Source organism: Dendropsophus ebraccatus, chromosome 5 (assembly GCF_027789765.1).
Source record: "Dendropsophus ebraccatus isolate aDenEbr1 chromosome 5, aDenEbr1.pat, whole genome shotgun sequence".
In the NCBI taxonomy this organism is placed as follows: domain Eukaryota; kingdom Metazoa; phylum Chordata; class Amphibia; order Anura; family Hylidae; genus Dendropsophus; species Dendropsophus ebraccatus.
This window is the reverse complement of record NC_091458.1, coordinates 52,741,883-52,761,687: the sequence shown is the minus strand read 5'-3', so window position 1 is coordinate 52,761,687 and position 19,805 is coordinate 52,741,883. Positions and strand designations below refer to the sequence as shown.

The window sequence follows — 19,805 nt, the reverse complement described above, 5'->3', positions numbered from 1 at the left end:
CAAGGGATTGCCCCAGTGGATAAATAATAACCCCTACAGTGCAGCCCCTTTGCCCTATGGTGGCACAGAGGACCCACGTCAGCCACTGTGACATCTCTATGATGGGCCCGAATACACAATGATGGGCCCGAATACAACAAGGCCCCTGAAGTCCAGCAGGAGTCAATGTCAGTTGTCACTGTCTCTGGCCAGTCACTTGTCACTAGGGTCTATCCTTTATGGGTTGTTTATAGATAAGAGATAATGTGATGTCTCATGTGGCCTATATTAATAACATGTCTTGCATGTAATGCATCTAATCATAACAACAATGGATACATTGGTAGATTTATCAAACATGGTGTAAAGTGAAACTGGCTCAGTTGTCCCTAGCAACCAATCAGATTCCACCTTTCATTTTCCAAAGAGTCTATGAGGAATGAAAGGTGGATTCTGATTGGTTGCTAGGGGCGACTGAGCAAGTTTCACTTTACACCATGTTTGATAAATTTCCCCTAATGCAACTAAAAGTGCACATAATTTAGAAAACTGGGCTCAAATGTATTTCCTCTGAGGGTCACAGGACACCATAGACCAGGGATGGGGAACCTTCGGCCCTGCAGCTGTTGCAAAACTACAACTCCCAGGCATGATGGGAGTTGTAGTTTTGCAACAACTGGAGGGCCCAAGGTTCCCCATCGCTGCCATAGACAATGCTGGTGTATTATCCCAAACTAAAATAGCTTCTTTTTTCCCTATTCCATATAAATCTTGAAAACAAACACCTTTCACCCATGGCCCTGTTGTTACTGAGAAGCAGTTAACAGATAACTCCTGTACGAGGCTGGAGACAGCGTTGCCTGGTGAGCCTTGGTTAATGAGTCAATGATAAACACGAGGCAGGAGGCGATAACATGCATGATGGGCTGACATGTCAGAAAGTATTCAGAGAACACACACACAGGTATCTCTTCCATCATCTGAATGGGATCATCTATTGTGTAGCTTATTCTGACCTCTCAGCAGTTCTATCCATATAGACAAAAAATGGCGTGTGTTCTTCAGCAGGTGTGCACCATATTAAATATCTGGATCATGCAAGGTGCATATATAAAAAAGGTGACGTTTAGCATATTGCTGAGGCAGCCACTTTCACAGCTAAATAATCCAATAAATGTAGCTGCTTGGCATCAAGTGTCACCACTAGGAGCTCAACCAAGCCACTCAACCTAGCAAGAAGGCCCATGTCAAATGTATATTAGAGTTATGGCTGCTTCAGAGAGATCGATATGATCAACACATGGAGTAAAGAATACAGAAAAATATCATCATAGCCCTATACAATTCAGCTTAGTATCCTAGTTCCTGTACATCAACCATGATAGAGTAATGTAGAATAAAGAGAGCACAGTTTTGCACATTGCGTAACTCCCTGACATACACAGTACTGTCAATGATACCCTGCTCCGCTGAAAGCTCTGGATTCAGCTCTGAGCTTTAAAAGACTTGGAACAACCTCAGATCCCATAGCTTTGCTGCTCGAAGTTGTTTTAAATGGAAAAGCCCCTAAATCTTTATACTGAATATGTAGCATAGCTTGATGCTATATGTATCCACTAGTGAATACACACATATGTCCATATAACAAGTCTAGAAGCCTAAATCTATACATGCAGTGCACACTTAGATCAGTTTCACATGATGGTAATAAAACCTCCTAGAGAAATCTATCTAGGTTTGGTGCAGAGGAACCCTTAAAGAGGTTCAGATGCAGAACTACAAAATGGACCATAAGACATACACAGCATGACACCAGCCATGACATATGCATGTGTGTATATGAACACATGCACCATCATACAGTATAATACATTGCTTAAAGGGGTATTCCCATGTCAACGTACGTAGTTAAACATGTAGGGCTTGATATATATCATGATACAGTATACCACTCTTCCCCTTCCATTGTTGACATCTTGTTGTCTAGGTTCCCAACCACTACTCTGTTCTGAAAGCAGTGGTCTGGCTGATATACATATATAGCTGCAGTATGTGTATATATATATATGTATATATATATATATATATATATATATATATATTATACACTGTACCTCTATACATCTACATTATAGCTATATATATGTCAGCCAGACCACTGCTTTTAGAACAGAGTGGTGAACCATTGACAAGATGTCAACAATGTTGGGGAAAGAGCAGCATATCAGGAGAAGTATGAATGTATGTGCAAAAATATTTAACATGATGAGCTCTACAAGTATAACTATATTAGTTGTGATGGGAATACCCCTCTTTGCTCAGCGACTACATTGACAAAGGTGATATATTAAAAACTACAGTACATTATGTACTATCACAGTCGGTAGCCAGCACATGCAGATCTCAAGAACCTGAGCTAGAAGGGGGTGTGGTGCTACTTAGTAATACATCCATGTGGGATTTGTCCGTCCATCGGGACCAGTGTATGTATCCTGACTATGTGACTGAATGTATGTAAACAAGCAGCGCTCCACCCCAGAAACATTTCCCAGACAAAGCTGCGTGAATTATAGCTCAGAGTATACGGTATATACCAAAGTCATAAAACGTTACCATGGAGTCACGGGACATGTATACAGATATGAATTATCCTGATAATAGTGGACAGTGATCCATTGGCACACATATGCATTAGCCATGCTTGGTCACCAGTAATGATAACTAATATGGTGGCATTTATACAAACAAATGTCATCCAAACATGTGTCCTTTATGCAAGGTGAAGATTCTTTCCAAACTACCTCTACTGCTTACCCCTTTCAGTCATAACAATGGTCTAATTGGGCATTGGTCCTATGGGGACTGTTGGTAGAGTCTTGCCCTTCTCCCTAGTAGACGTCATGTCAGACTGCACCAGTAGTCGTAGTAGTAAACAATCACCATAGTCAGGAACACAGATTCCACTGCTAGAATCCATCCCATTACATGCGTATCCAGTTCTCCTTCCTTCCATCACATGCAGCCTCATAGAAACCCACTATGTTCTCCCACACTTCATGCATATCTCCATCTCATAGATAGAGTGTTCAAACTTCTACGGTACAAATGTATTAGACACAAGTACATGCTCCCTGTGCCCTTCCATGTTAGATGCAGACCCCCCTTCCCATACCGTGGTACAGCTGAAACTCCTGCTCAGCCCTCTCAGCACCTCCTGAAAAGACCTCCTAGGCTTCATGGTTAACTTTCAGCACCCCTCAGGCTGCGCTCTGAAGGAGCTGTGTGTGTAGTCAGTGTGGGGGGCTGTGCAGGGAGTGGTGGCCGATCAGGGCGGACAGAGGATGTGATGTTGGGGGGGAAGGACATGATGGGGGGAACTAGCCTTTCCTGAAAGACAAAGCTCACATTTCCTCCCCACCTAAACTTAAGCATAGGACTTAACCGCTGCACTGCCATCTCCATTTACATATATGCTGCTATGTAGGGGACCAGATTGGAAGGCTGGGATGACATTTTCTGGGATCTAACAAAGGGCCTGGAGTATCAATCAGCAGCATTTTCTAAATATAACCCAGCAATGCTTTGTATGTCCCTCCAGTATGCTGGTTTATATATAACATGTTTTTTTACCATCTGCATGTGAGTAGAGAGCTAGAGAGCTAATCCACCAGGCATCCATGCATTGTGCTGCACTTTAATCATGCCACTCATTTGTAGAGAACAGCATAGCCCATACATTGCGGCACAACAGCAGTTTATTCTGATGTTTAGAAATACAATGCGAGATCTACAGTAAGGACTGACACAGAGAGGCTGAGCAGCAGGAGAGGGGTTTGTCAATATACAGTAACAATGTCAGAGACAAAATAAGTGAGAAATTACAGGATATCATATTAATAGACTTCACACAGGAGGAAAAGCCAGGGATTTACATTTCCAGTTATTTCAGAGAGAAATGTTCTTTGATCTAATACTGACGGCACTGAACTCACCATCTATCTCAAAGCACATTGCTGAAAGAAGAAGATGACCTGATGTTCTGGTCAAAGAACCAGTGAGATAAGCCATCTATAGCGCAGTCATCCAGATGTGCTCACGCTGTGTTGTTATTTGACAGGGTACCTGCATATAGGTATTCAGACTTATGCCATGGGGTATGTTAAATTCAATGTCCTTGTGGTTGTAAATCTGTTACTACTATATGGTGCTAATCACCGGGGAGTTGTATGCTGTTAAAGGGGTTATCCAGCGAAATCGTCAACTAGTTTCGGAGAGTTATATTGATTTGTAATTTACTTCTATTTAAAAATCTCAAGTCTTCCCATACTTATCAGCAGCTGTATGTCCTGCAGGAAATGTTTTTTTTCGGTCTGACACAGTGCTCTCTGCTGACATCTCTGTCCGAGACAACTGTCCAGAGCAGGAAAGGTTTTCTATGGGGATTTGCGGCTGCTCTGGATAGTTCATGTCTCGGACAGAGGTGGCAGCAGAGAGTAGTGTGTCAGACTGAAAATAAAACATTTCTGCAGGACATCTGATAAGTATGGGAAGACTTGCAATTTTGAGACTTGAGTAATTACAAATCTAATTAACTTCCTGAAACCAGTTGGTTTGAAAGCAAGAGATTTTCACTGGATAACCCCTTTAAAGCGACTCTGTACTCACAATCTCTCCCCCCCAAAAACCACTTGTACCTACAGATAGCTGCTTTTAATCCAAGATCTGTCCTGTGGTCCGTTCGGCAGGTGATGCAGTTATTGCCCTGAAAAACAACTTTCAAACTTGCAGCCCTGTGTCAAACTGGCGTGGCCTAGGGTATCTGTGATCTAACCTTGCACCACCCCTATGTCCCTCCTCCCCGCCCTCTTCATCATTAGGAATGCCACTGGCAGGATTTTTCCTATTCATCTGCTGTGAACATTGCACAGGTGCCTTAACGATCCAGCCCATGTGTGGTATTCACACAGCTGATAAATAAGAGACAATCTGCCTGGAGCATTCCTAATGATGAAGAGGGTGGGGAGGAGGGATGGGGAGGTTGTGCCAACCTAATGCATACACAATCTAGGCAACGCCAGTTTGACACAGGGCTACAAGTTGAAAAGTTGTTTTTTTAGGACAATAACTGCATCACCTGCCAAACGGACCCCATGACAGATCTTGGATTAAAAGCAGCTATCTGAAGGTACAAGCGGTTTGGGGGGGTCGGATTGTGGGTACAGAGTAACTTTAAAGCCAGAGGCATCAGTAAAGCTCCAGTGGAGTGCTGCTATTGTTCAAATAGTGATGGTGCCTATAGAGCATTTCTCCAAAGCAGCACTCCCCTGTAACCTGGAAAGCTATGTAGGAATTTGTGGGTGCTATCTATAGGCCAGATTAGGGGGATTATTCTTTAAATTCACTGAATTATAGCATAACTTCATAGAAAACCCATATAAAGGGGTTGTCTCCTATGGAAAACCATATAGACAACATACTTGGGGGAGGGTCGCCTCACGGCAACCCTACCATTAACAACCGATGCTAAATATGTCCAGTTTAGAAGAATACACTGAATTTAGAAACCCCATGAAACTGACCTAGGTTATAAGAAGCAGGAAAGAACCACCTATAAGATTATGGCCCAGTACAAAACATCTCATCCTTCCAAGCCTAGTTCCTGTTTCCTTTCTTAAAGGTGACAGGTTACCAAGTTATGCTGAACAAGACAAATACTTTGTCTTCCTAAAGGAATTCTCTGAACAATGTACTCTCTATTTTTTTTAAAGAATGCAGGGTGAGTCTTCACAGACCCACTATTGCACTTGCGGTTGTCTACATGGATAGTCCTGTGGCAACAAGATTTCGTGATTTCAGTTTCTTCAGGTCTTGAGCACAAGGCCAAAATGGTGGTCATCTGGGGAAAATAAGAGGAAACAAATATATGGAAGATTCTAAACTACTACAAAAAACAAAAAAAAAAAATGATTAGCTATGGCTTTGGTATGCTCTACTTTCCCACACAGTCACTTTATTTAGCTGAGCCTCAATTCTAGTGCCATAGATGCATTTGTAAATTAAAGGGGTTCTCCGATTGAAACTGACATGTCCCCTATCCACAGGATAGGGGACAAGTAAGAGATCTCAGGGGGTCCCACCACTGTGCCCCCTAGCGATCTCTAGATCGCCCCCGTGTACCTTTATTGAGAATAGGGTTGCAGGTCGGCACGTGACCCGCCGCTCTATTATTTTTCTATGGAGCGATATGGGGCAAGTACATTTTAAGACAGTTGCCTGATTGATAATATAGTGCCCATTGCCCATTATTTTTCCCTATGTTCAGTCCTAGACTTGGGAATCAAAGAAAGAGAAAAAGTGTATGTCATATGCACCAGGGCAGTCCTGCCTCGCTGCAGTGCTAAGCTGTTGCCTGCTTGGTACACAAGTCATGTTGTGCTTTATGGTAATTAAGTTATAGAAAGTAAGGTCATTTAATTTATTATCCCATCAATGGTAACCATTAGCATACTGAATGTCAACTGAGGAGGCCCAAGTTCTTAAGTTCTTTTACAATACCCTTAATAACAAGGCAAATTATTACATATACCATCCAACATCAAGTTACAAAGTAATAAAAAGTTTTCTGTTTATTATTTTTCAGCCCATGGGTTTTGTTTCTATATATATAGATAATTAAAAAAAATTGTGCCCCTTACCTTCTATTTCCCGCTTTCCTGACTTCCCTACCTTTTTTTCCACTTTGCCCCCTCTCTTTCCCCATCTAACAGCTTGCTCTATTCTGTACTGATGGGATGCTTCTTTGCGTCCACTACAAAATGTGAAACTGTTGGACGGGTGCTGTGGGCCTACCCCACTATAAGTCTCATACTTTACTTGGTTTCTCTCATTGTGTTGGGCTATGTATATGTATTAATGACTCACTTCTGTCTGGGTTTTGTACCACAGTGTATTCATGCTTGTCTGGCCTGGTCCCTTGTTTGACACTTGTTGAAATAAAAAAATTAAAAAATGAATTATATAATAATAATAATAATAATAATAATAATATCCAACTGTGCTCTATTTTTCTGCTCTAGAGTTATAGTGGTCTCCTCAGTCTGTTAAGGTCTGTCTATTCTATACAAGTGTCTTTGTATTTATTTATAACCATTGCTGAGAATGTCTATTTTTGATGTGTCGGATACTTATAGAAAGCATGTGTTGAGAGCTCTCTATTACAACTTAATTAAGATAGACAAGGTTTAGTGCATCAAGGTTGAAAAAGATTTGGGGGGCATTTTATTATTGGTTTTATTGCTGTTTCTTTTCAATCGTCACTTTTTTTGGGCAATTGCTAAAACAATTTCACATTTTTTTCTTCTAGGCTTCCGACACCAATTCTTAAAGGCACTTTAAATGTAAGTGGATTATGGCCATATACTTGAAGTCCACTTCAGCTACGACCATGCTTTAAAACCAGAGTAAACCACAATTTTAAGGCAGCATTACATGGCACGATATAGGGGACAAAGCAAGTGCCGATCTGTCACGTCAGCACTTGCTTCCTCCTCATTCCCCTCTCGCTGCCTGTGCTATTACACGCACCAACAGCGTGCAGGAGGGCGATTGAAGTCAGCGGCGGGCTATTACATGGAGCGACATGCAGCAGACTAATGTTATCGTGATTTTTCAACATGTTGAAAGACCACAATCAGCCAACATTGTGCATGTCAGCTGACAGTGGTCTTTTAACAAGAACTATTACTCCAAATGATTATCGGCCGGAATGGCTGGTAATATGGCTGATAATAGTTTGGTGTGATAGAACCCTTAGTGTACAGAGTTGAATCAGCTGACTTTTGCCTTTAGGTAAAGACATGGAGTCAGTAGACCCTTGGCCATCACCAGATTAGAGGTACCCAGCATGCCTCATGTCCTGCTGATGGCCACAGACTGACAAAAATAAAAAGGATTGAAACCTCATTTGTGATGATAACAATGAGATAAGTGAATAATGGGATGTGCCGTTACCAAAGAGGTCACCAAGTAATACCAAAATAGTCAAACCCTAATCACAACAGGCAAACAAGATACTGCCTCTTGATTAGTTTTTGAACTAGTTTCCCAAGTTTGGCATAACAGGAACAACACCAACCATTCTCTGATGGGCCCAAACCAGCTCAATAAGTGTTCCCTAAATCCTCCAATCTTCTTGGTACCGTAACAAATGCATCAATAAAGGACCTTCTTACTACCAGCCAAATATCTAAATAAGGGGTCATTTTTTTATATTTTTATCCTAACCTCATTTTTCACCCTTTTAACTCTTAACCGTCTGTCTGTGCTATGCTGGACTCCTTCTTGTATAACATTTCTCAGTGTTTTGGGATTGAGCAGACATCTTATATATTGAAATTAATTTCTAGCTGCAAATAACTGTGTGTTTTACACATTCACTCATATAGTTTAACACTCATCAGATTGTGCCCATGGCTTTATAGAACATCATGATGGGGAAACCCAATTCAACTAGAAGCTCCAGTAAGGCATCCATAACAATGTCTATACAGATGACACATAACTAGGCCATGTAGGTTGGGGTGTCATCTCTTTGGACTGTAACCAACCAGTACTGTCAGTATGGACAGCATATCATGTAAAGGAGGAAATAGACAGTGAAGATGGATGGGAAGCAGTGCTTGATAACAACAGTCTGGGTATACTGCCATGTGATATGACCTGCAGTGAATAAATGAATTATAATGAGTGACAACCATTGTAAGGCCACAGGGATCTGCCATAGCACTAATCTGGAACCCTGAAGACCCTGTGTGGTGCACTACTCGGCCAGTGATGTAATTTGTCATGACGCCACTGCTAATCCAGCACACCGGTGTGAAGTTGGTACCTGCTCGTATATGGCTGGTAGTGTACTCCTCAAAATGGTCGGTAACCTTCTGAGTTTTTTTGTGGGTCCCTTGGGCTTTTGTTTAAGAACCAGCTCCACTGGCATCCAGTTTTTACAAAAGGTAATACAGACATCTGTTGTATGAAGGGGCAAAGCCAGAGGAGACATCTAACTATCCCAGCAAGTAATGGTTAAGGGGGCCTATCTTTTATGCCATGGTCATCATCTTGAAAGCCACCATATGGGGAGAGAAGCACAACAACAGGACAAACCACCTAACCACCAATCACCTAATGCTTACTATCAGTGTTGGACTGGCCCACCAGAGGACCGGAGAATCCTCCGGTAGGCCCCCAGCTTTAGAACCTGCACATACACTGAATGACATGTTGTCTCTCACTGGTTGTTCATTGGTGGGCCCCAGATACCTCAGTCCGACACTGCTTACTATACACTGGGGTCAGGAGGCCACAATTCTGTGTGCCACCCCTTAAAAACAGATGAGATCTTTACAGCTACAGAAACAGCTTTACAGACACATGAGATGAAGCATCAGGATTGTATCCAGTATTTCTTGACTGAGCTCCGCCATTTATCAGAATGATTCCTGACAACCTTCTCTGACCCTTTTCTTTAGCGAGCTGCTTACATTCCCAGAATCCCCTTTTGCTGGATGTTTACGTCAATCACACCATTCCCCACATATTTTCAACACAGTTGCACGAGAAAACCCCACAAGCTTGGCATTGACTCTACTGTACTATTTACATCACAGCTTGATGCATATGGTACTGTATAGTTGATCTTTATACAAGACTAAATGTGTCTACATAGAGCTTGTGATCACCAGATATGGACCATGGAGCAATGGAAGAAGGTGGCCTGGTCTGATGAATCATATTTCCATCAATTGGAGGACCAGGGGTGTGTCACTTATGGCCGTATAACATTAGTAAATAATGTGCATTGGATCTAACATGTCAGCCTTTGGCCACACTAAATGGCATTAAATGGGTTATCCAGCGTTAGAAAAACATGGCCACTTTCTTCCAGAGACAGCACCACTCTTGTCTCCAGGTTGGGTGGGGCTTTGGAACTCAGTTCCATTGAAGTGAATAGAGCTTAGAGGGGTTATCCAGCGCTCTAAAAACATCTGGAGACAAGGGTGGTGCAAAAGTGGCCATGTTTTTGTAGCACTGGATAACCCCTTTAACCCTTTAAGGACAGAGCAAATTTCGATTTTTGCGTTTTCGGTTTTTCCTCCTTGTGCATAAAAGGCCATAGCACTTGCATTTTTCCACCTAGAGACCCACATGAGCCCTTATTTTTTGCGTCACTAATTGTACTTTGCAATGACAGGCTGAATTTTTCCATAAAGTACACTGCGAAACCAGAAAAAAATTTAAAGTGTGGTGAAATTGAAAAAAAAAACGCATTTTGTTTATTTGGGGGAAATGTGTTTTTACGCCATTCGCCCTGGGGTAAAACTGACTTGTTATATATGTTCCTCAAGTCGTTACGATTAAAACGATATGTAACATGTATAACTTATATTGTATCTGATGGCCTGTAAAAAATTTAAACCATTGTCAACAAATATACAACACTTAAAATCGCTCCATTCCCAGGCTTATAGCGCTTTTATCCTTTGGTCTATGGGGCTGTGCGAGGTGTCATTTTTTGCGCCATGATGTGTTCTTTCTATCGGTACCTTGATTGCGCATATACGACTTTTTGATCGCTTTTTATTACAATTTTTCTGGATTTGATGCGACCAAAAATGCGCAATTTTGCACTTTGGGATTTTTTTGCGCTGACGCCATTTACCGTGCGAGATCAGGAATGTGATTAATTAATAGTTCGGGCGATTACGCACGCGGCGATAGCAAACATGTTTGTTTATGTATTTATTTATTTACTTTTATTTATAACCTGGGAAAAGGGGGGTGATTCAGACTTTTATTAGGGGAGGGGGCTTTTTACTATTAACAACACTTTTTTTTTTACTTTTACACTTATACTAGAAGCCCCCCTGGGGGACTTCTAGTATAAGTGCTTTGATCTCTCATAGAGATCTCTGCAGCATAGATATGCTGCAGAGATCCATGAGATAGGCACTCGTTTACTTCCGGCTGCTGCAGCTGGAAGTAAACGAGTGCCGAGCCGGGGACGGCGCCATCTTGGAGCGGTCCCCGGCCGGCTTCATTTGCGGAGATCGCTCCTCCGGGATAACATCCCGGAGGAGCGATCTCCCCACTAGACACCAGGGATGACGCTGCGTCCGGTAATCGGATGCAGCTGTCAACTTTGACAGCTGCATCCGATTACTGTATTAGCGGGCACGGCGATCGGACCGTGCCCGCTAATACCTACGGTCCCGGGCTACACGCGGCACCCGGGACCGGCGCGGTTCAGAGCGGGGCCGCGCTCTGAACTCCCTTACCGGCATCAGGGCGTAAATTTACGCCCGATGTCGTTAAGGGGTTAATTGCAAACCACACCTGAACTGGAGACAAGAGTGGTGCTGTCTCTGGAAAAAAGTGGCCATGTTTTTCTAATGTTGGATAAGTGTCACGGACCCTGTTTAGTGGCACATGAAACTCCATGTCTACATTACATACCTGCCTTTGTGCCTCACTAAAGCATTGTATTGTCTCCGAAAAGCATAAAGAATAGTATTGTAATACAGTATGCAATGGAAAGTATCACAATGAAATTACTCATGGAGGTGTCTTCATATAAATTCTATGTGAGCCAATGGAAGACTATAGGTTTATACAGTGTAATACGGCTGTGTGCATGAGGCCACTCATTGGGGAATGTTTGAAAAATTGTATTGTCACTGATGGATCATTATGGCCTATATTAACACCTTCAAGCCCTTGATGGAAATGGAATCGTCCCAGAGGGACAGACGTTTGCAGTGTGGATTTATGTCAACTTAAATATTAAAAAGGAACTTAAGTTATCACTACAAGACAGAGGCTACAAGTGTTTAGGTACAAATTGAAACCATACTTGGAGCTAGTAAGTGGAAATGTACATGTTCTCCAATGAGACACAATCTTGGGAGTTTTCTCTATGATCTCACACTACATTTTAGCTGTTGTGAGAAACTACTGTTACCAGGGCAGATGTCAGGCTGGTGTTACTATGAAATCATTACTTCCATGATAAAAAAAAATTGATAGAAATTTTTTAATATGATTTTTAATAAGTTTAATAAGATTTTAAGTTTCTTCTTGGTGTCATTCATTAGAAACATTTATTGTGCGCTCCCCTTAATGTTATGCTGAAACTCCACTTAAAGGAGTATTCTGAGTTAAAATAACATTTCCTATCCACAAGATAAAGGATAAGTGTAAGATCACTGCTGAGTGTTGTACTTCAGCAGCTTCATAGACAATGAATATAGCGGTCGTGCGCATGAGTAACGCTCTGTTCTAATATTACATTTCACTTAGCTCAAGAAAATTAAGTGCAACCTATATTAGAAAGTTAATGAACTTTATTCTATATGAATACGTATCTAAGTAATGGTGTCCCTCTCATCGACTTTTATTTATATGAGACACGTCGCTAATGTGAAACCGCCTTGTGGGTTGTGTGTGTGACAAGCAAGCAGATCGCAGCGGGGTCCTAGCAGGAAGAGATAAAAGGAGGAATACTCTGCAGTTTCCAAACAGGAAATCATTCAACAACACTGAATCAGTTTCTGATGGGAAGTTGTTCATGGGATGCCTCTGAGATACACAGAGACAGGAAGCACTTCATTAATTGTTCAATATGTAGCAACACTGATTAATTTGTATTAATAGGAGAAATTGAAACTTTTCCAATATAAACATATTGAAAAATGGTAGGTGGGACAACGTGGGAGTCAACTTATAATGTCTATGTGGCATCCATCTTAGCTATACGGTGGAGGTATACATAAAGTTTCATTCCATTTAATAGTTTAATTACTGTTTTTACCTAGTACTGTATATTCATATTGAAGGCATCATATGGAGTACATATGGAAATAAATAGCAAACAAAACAGAATGGGGGAGATTTATCAAAGGGTGTAAAATATGGTGTAAACTGCCCACAGCAACCAATCACAGCTCAGCTTTCAGCTCTGGTAAAATGATAGAGGAGCTGTAATTGGTTGCTGTGGTCGGTTTACACCAGTGTATATTTTACACCCCTCGATAAATCTCCCCTAATATGTTCAAAAGGTTAGATTTTTCAAATTTTAACCAGTTTTCCACATTTGTGGATTCCCTGAATGAGCTTGGAGTAGTTATATAAGTTCCCCAAGGTGCTTTACATGTGTAGGCCACTTTTCCTTCACTCTGAATTCCAAAGCCCCTATTACACAGAGCGATCTCCAGAAGCAAGCGAGCACAGACCTGTCAGGTCAGCACTCACTTGCTCCTCGCGGCTACCCACACGTGGAACATACATCGTACATGTCGGCTGATCATTGCATTCTATTACACAAAGCAATTATAGGCCATAATGGCGGATAAGTGGTATAATATGACCGATAATCGCTTTGTGTAATAGGGCCTTAGCTTATTCAAAACTATTTGGGTTTAGGTTGGGTGATTGGGGACTGTGGGGGCCATGTTATCTTATGCAGCACTCCATCACTCTTCTTTTTGGTTGAATAGCCCTTACATAGCTAGGAGGTGAGTTTGGGGTTATTGTCCTACTGAAAAACAAATGATGGTTCCATTAAGGGTAAACCGAATAGAATGGCGTGTTAGTGTGGAATGCTATGATGGCCATGAATTGTGTCAGCAAAGCACCCAACACCATCACACCCCTTCCTACATGCTTCACAGTGGAAGCCACACAGTAGAACCCATCTGCTCACATTTTCTGCTCCTGACAAAAATACGGTGGTTGGAATAAATAAAAAGTCTACAATTTTGTGTCATTGGACAAAACTGCAGTTTTCCACTGTTCTAATGTTCATTCTTGTGTTTCTTGGCCCAAGCAATTCACTTCTTCTTGTCACTTCTTTTGAGCATTTAGACCATTTAGTTGATGTTGAGTTGTATCTGGTAGTTGATCACTGTGAAGGATTTTTCTGGGCTTTTCCTTTCTTGGAGTGGTTTTCGTAAGAGTCAGTTTCATCACAGCATTTGATGGTCTTCATGACTGCACTTGAGGACACCATTAAACTTCTTTTCATTTTTTTTTTAATAGTAGCAACGGACTGTCATCTCTCTTTACTCAGTTGAGTGGTTCAGGGGGGCTAAGGGCCCTATTCCACCGGACGATTATCGTTCAGATTATCGTTAAATCATTCGAATCTGAACGATAATCGTTCAGTTGAAATGCAGTTAACGATTAACGACTGAACGAGAAATCGTTGATCGCTTTATAAGACCTGGACCTATTTTTATCGTTGCTCGTTCGCAAATCGTTCGCATTGAATAAGACATCGTTCGGTCGTTCGCAATAGATACGAACGCAATAGCGAATAAATAGCGAAGAGAAACGATCGCAATTACGATCATAAGTAACGATTATCGTTCCATGGAAATGACCGAACGTTTTCAGGTCTTTCGCAATAGCGGTCGTTTGAGATCGTTAATCGTTAACGATTATGCAAACGATAATCGTCTGGTGGAATAGGGCCCTAAGTTGGACAGCTTCATAATCCCGTTCTTATCCTGTGGATAGGGGATAGGTTTTGATCTTGGGAATGTCCCATTAAGAATATTCTTCAGTTTTCAAGAAAAACTAAACTTAAAAAGTAGCAGTGACTAATAATCTCCTAAACAAAATCTTCTATGTCTGCTCCCAATGTATTATGGGTAGAAGAGATTTAACAGTCTCTTTATTTTTCTGTTAATGGCTGGAATACGTGCCCACAAAATTGTTGATTAACTTGGGATATTTCTGGTAGCTGGCTGCAAACTTCAGGAAGGGATTTTCCGCTCACTATAAATACAAGACTTCTCTTCCTGAAAGTCACCTTGTGAAGGTGGAAATTACAAGAAGGAACAGTGGACGAGAGCAAAACATTGTCCCATGGATTAGGAAAGAAACACTGTCCTCCCTCTTTCCCGGATGTCGCTCTTATGATAAGAGAAAGACATGTCCCCTGATATTACAAGAATGTTCTGTGAGAGTCCAGCAGCTGGACAGAGAGAGGGAGGGGGACTCGGATGCAATGGAGAACAGAAGGAATGTGAAAGAGAAGGGAGAAGGAATAGAGGTCATGGCAACGAAATCCAGTTATAACCCAGTTCATGCCAGGGATGTGAGCACAAGGGCACACGCTAAAGTTTATATTGCTGTAATAATTGTGTTAGTCACTTCGGTAATATTTTTTTAATGGATATCACCCGTGTATGTGAGGACTAGATGGAGAATTCCACAAACAATGCGCAATGAAAGCGGGGAATGCAATATCTATGCATAATGTAATGTAGTATCTACTAGAGATAGGCAAACGTTAAGAATTTTTGGGTTTGTTCAAACCCAAACTCTCAGCATTTAATTACCATAGCTGAAGAAGTTGGATTCAGCCCTAAGGAATCCTGGCCTACGGCTGTATCCATGTTTTCCAGGTGGTTTGCTCATCTCTAGTATCTAAAGCTACACTAAAGGATGGATGATGGAAAATCACTGCCTGACCCCTTCATTCTCAGAGAGAAAACCCGCAGTCAAAGTGGTCTGGCTATGGCTTACTAGTTACTACTCACCATAGAGAACATAACAACTCTAAGTTGTGTTGAACGATTGTTCGGCCATAAACTATTGAAGGTGTATGGCCACATTTAGAGGTCAAGCAGTCAAGCATTATATGCATCACACATACTACAGAGTTATAGGGACTTATATAGAGAAATATAATCTACACTCTCAAAGCTATAGATATCAGGAAGAAGCAGCAGATCTGCTTTTCAGAGAAGCAGTGGAGACCATATGCTCATTTCCATCGGAAAGGCAAGTCTAGGTGTAAAGGTGGTGAGTGTATAAACTATGAAATAGCTCAAGTATAATAAAGCAAGTCTGCCCTCAGATTATTTTTAGCAGCTATAACCCTGACCATAGGTGTGGTGCCGTCCTCACCGCTTCTGTTACATACAGAGGTGCTGAATGGACAGAGAACACACAGAAGCTAACACTGGGCTTCTTGTATCTGGAATCTGAAGTCTTGCAATATCCGAGTCCAAGAAAATGTGGGGACTATGAATACACTCATGTGTGGCCCAGATTCTATGAAGGTTTCTGATTTCTGTATAGTGAAATTAGGTTAAGTCATGAATATGCATATAAAGCTTTTGAAAACTAAGTGATACTTTAACCTTGACATCTAAATTCAGGACAATGTCATGAATATTAGAATCAGAAAACTAATAAAGCTGAACAAAAACTTTTTTGGGTAAAACATTTGTAGAGTTTTTCAGCTCCTAATGGAGAGATTTAACAAGGTGTCTTATAGTAACTAGAGATGAGCAAGCCAGACGAGGTTTCTGTTAGTACGAACCCAAACCACCGGCATTTGAATCCCACTGTCCTACTGGTCTGTGGGGAAGGTGGAGACAGCCCAAGTCCCACCTATGACTTTGGCTGTATCCATGTTACCCAGGTGACTCCACCTTCCCCACAGAGCAGGCAAGTCATGTGTCTCACGTGTCTCGACGTCAGTGAGCTAGCCAGACTTTCCTCCGGGAAGGAACAACCAAGCCAAGGGATGTCTCCAATTAAGAAAAGCACCCAAGCAAGGTATCCATCCACAGACAGCTGTTTCAGGGTATTTTCCCCTCATCAGTGTGGCGTAGGATTCTGGCTAGTGGGAGAAATGCCTAGTAAGTGCATTTTCCTTACCTTATGCTTTAGAGCAGCCACATATACCACAGGATCCTGTAGCATGTAGGTGAGTTACTGAGCTGTATTGAAGAGTGGGCCCTATGACCTGGGCAGGGAAAAGAAGAATAACGCCAATACTATTATCTATTGCACAGGTGCACTGTTTAGATGAGGGATAAATAGAAATCCTGCCTGGGGGCGTTCCTATTGATGAGGAGGGAGGGGATGAAGAAAGGAGAGGTGTCACAGACCTGGGGCATAGACACTCTAGCCACACCAGTATGACACAGTGCTGCAAGTTTAAAAGTTTGCTCTAACCAAGGCAGTAAGAATTTACTCTCATCCAACGGATGGTACTAGCGGTGGTGTGGGGTGGGTTGGTGGATACAGAGTCGCTTCAAAGCGAGGCATATGTTTATCTAAATTCCTTCACCTTCTTCTCAAGAAGTTGCCCTAAAAGACGTCATTATTTTGTATGTCTCCATATAACATGGATGGGCCAAACATTACTGCCTAACCAAGCCATATTAGTCATACTTTAGACAAAGATTTATTGCCTGTGAGATTTATGACCTCTGTCCATTTAAACACTGACATAATCCAGATGGGCGCAGATCCAGAAGGCCTGAAGATTGTAAAAAGAAGCTACAGCTCTTCATCTATCAGTCTACCTTCTTCCCTCTAACCCTTCCCATCATTAAGCAGCATAACGGTACAAACTATTCACATTTCTTATCAGATGAATTAATTTATAGGCCTGTGCTGGTTATACAAGGATTAGAAAACTCCTGAAGAACTCTTAAAAAGTTAAGACAGAAAGTTCAAGGCAGAAAAAAATGACATACTCCAGATTGCCCACGGTTTTCTGACTAGAATGGTATATATATATATATATATATATATATATATATATATTAGATATAACTGTAGATGTAATATAGTATATAGAAAAAGTATATATATATATATATATATATATATATATATATAAAGTAGCCTGTTATAAATAAATCTCTGTTTCAAAGATTTGATGAATGAGAGTAAGTCAAGGAAAATCTGTATAAAGCATATGTGGAACTTGTAAAGAAGAAGCCCGGTGTTTTTTAGGGGGGAACATAATAAACAACCACTACTTACCTCTCCCGTGCCTCTTAAGCACTTTATCAGAGGCATGTCGTCATGACTCGGGGAAAAATGCCTGACGAGACTGATGGATGCCTGATCAGCCAATCAGTAACTGGAGTGGAGCCCCATCCCAGTCACTGACTGATTAAGCGGGGCATTCATTAACCAGGTTGTGACGTTGAAGAGCTGAGGGCTGAAGAATGCCGACAGGTGTCCTGGAGTGGGGTGCATTGCAGTGTGGGTACGGAGAGCAGTAAATATTCGTTCTTTATTGTCTTGCCCCCAGCCCCTTTAAGAAAGTCGAATGCTACGCCTCCCCTCATTATTGAAAGTTTTTTTTTTCCATTTATTTATTTATCATTACCTTTTTGGAATGTAGTCAGTGAATTGGTCTACTTACCCCATCATGTGGACATCCCATTAGATAACTTAATCTACCAACTAAACATGCCCCCTGGAGGCATGGGTACAAGGTCCTCTGGGCATCTTCATATTTAATTACCATCCTGCTGCTCCCAGCTAGACCTAGACCCTTCTTCACATACATCAATTAGAACATCTTCTTTAGATAAGAACTAGGCCCTGTTCACATACAACAGTGTCACATACATGAATTAAAACAACAGCTAAACTTAACAATTAACTAGACCTCTCTGAAAATATTTTAAGAACATTTATACCCAAAAGAACCCCTTATTCCTTTCCATTGCCATTTGCCAACCAATTCATTATGGCAATATGGTCTCTAGTTCCTAATTCTAAAAACAATGAGACAAACTGCAGAATAGCTATGTTTTTTTTCCTTTTATTGTTTAAAAGAATCAATAAACTAGAACTAATGTTTAAAAAATAAAATTTAGGGAAAGCTACAACAATACAGTTGATGTCTTATTATGTAGCAAAAGAAACGTAGGGCCCCCTCGAGCACTGATGGGAATGTGTAACTGCTACCACTGCATCCACTAAGGCAAAGTCCCTTGGCTCATGTGTAAGTTAAGTAATGTGGGAAAAATCTTTACTCTGTCTTTCCAAAACTTGCACCTACACCCGGGATACATTTAGACGTAACCACCACCCTTGACAAACTAGCAAAAATCAATACCATATACTTAGATCATGCAAAACATCAAAATATCCCTGTCTCTAGTGGGTTAGGTGTTTACTCAAAAAATTGCAAAACAAACCAAGCAGCACACACAACATGCACAATACGCACCTTCACATAGTGATCGCTGCAAAACTCCAGATTTCATAATGGACAACAACGTCCTTTCATAGGTTCTTTTAATTATTTCCTTCTAATTCTCCCTTTTAGATTTTCCTCTTGCTCCCCGTGACATTTTCCTTCCCACGATGTTCTCTTCATACGCCCAGTGCTGCAGGCTCTCTCCTCATCATCACCCTCAGAACTGGCACTGAGCTGACTCCAGTGCTCTATATTAACACCAGATAATAGCGTGTCTGTGCTGTGTCCCCACGCCTGGATCGGAGGAGGGGGGTAATTAAAGGATCTACAGAGGGTCAGTGCCCTGCCGGTCTACACCTCCTACTCCATATTTCTTATATTAAACTTTTTATAGAGGAAAAAATACTTCCTGATGTGGACTCTCTGGTTCTATTCCAGTAGCTGCAATATGTTCTCTATAATAGATGTTACATAGACCTGACCACCTGTGATTTAACTATAAAATCCAGCAAGCACACTGGCAAATACGCCAACAAAGCATAGAACCTGCCCCTACAAGACTAGAGGTCAGTTCCTTCAAAGGGAACATTTGCAATATTTCCTTAAAAAAATGCGTTAGCGACAGCAATAAAGTCAAGAGACGGCAAATATGCCTCAGCAGTGTGTCATCACAGGGCTGTCCATGTCCTTAGAAACAATTCCTTTGATCCTATCCATCTTAAGTTCTTCACCATGACAAATTAGGAAGACTAAACATGGTTTGCCGCATAAAGCAATGGAGCTTTGCTTATAAAGTGAGCACATATTG

The 19,805-nt window shown here is 41.4% G+C and overlaps 1 protein-coding gene across 4 annotated transcripts in view; it reads right to left on the bottom strand.

Moving 5' to 3' along the window:
* The window catches only part of TNS2 (tensin 2), a 107,320-nt gene that overhangs the window by 74,000 nt on the left and 13,515 nt on the right, over positions 1–19,805 (bottom strand). The window contains exon 1 of one of the 4 annotated variants that reach the window (XM_069970185.1): positions 3,152–3,243. The exons of the other annotated variants lie outside the window; for them this stretch is intronic. Coding sequence (XP_069826286.1) covers positions 3,152–3,217 — 66 coding nt within the window. The 5' untranslated portion in view covers positions 3,218–3,243. Of the gene's footprint in view, positions 1–3,151; positions 3,244–19,805 lie in introns of those variants that run through there. 4 annotated transcript variants of the gene reach the window in all.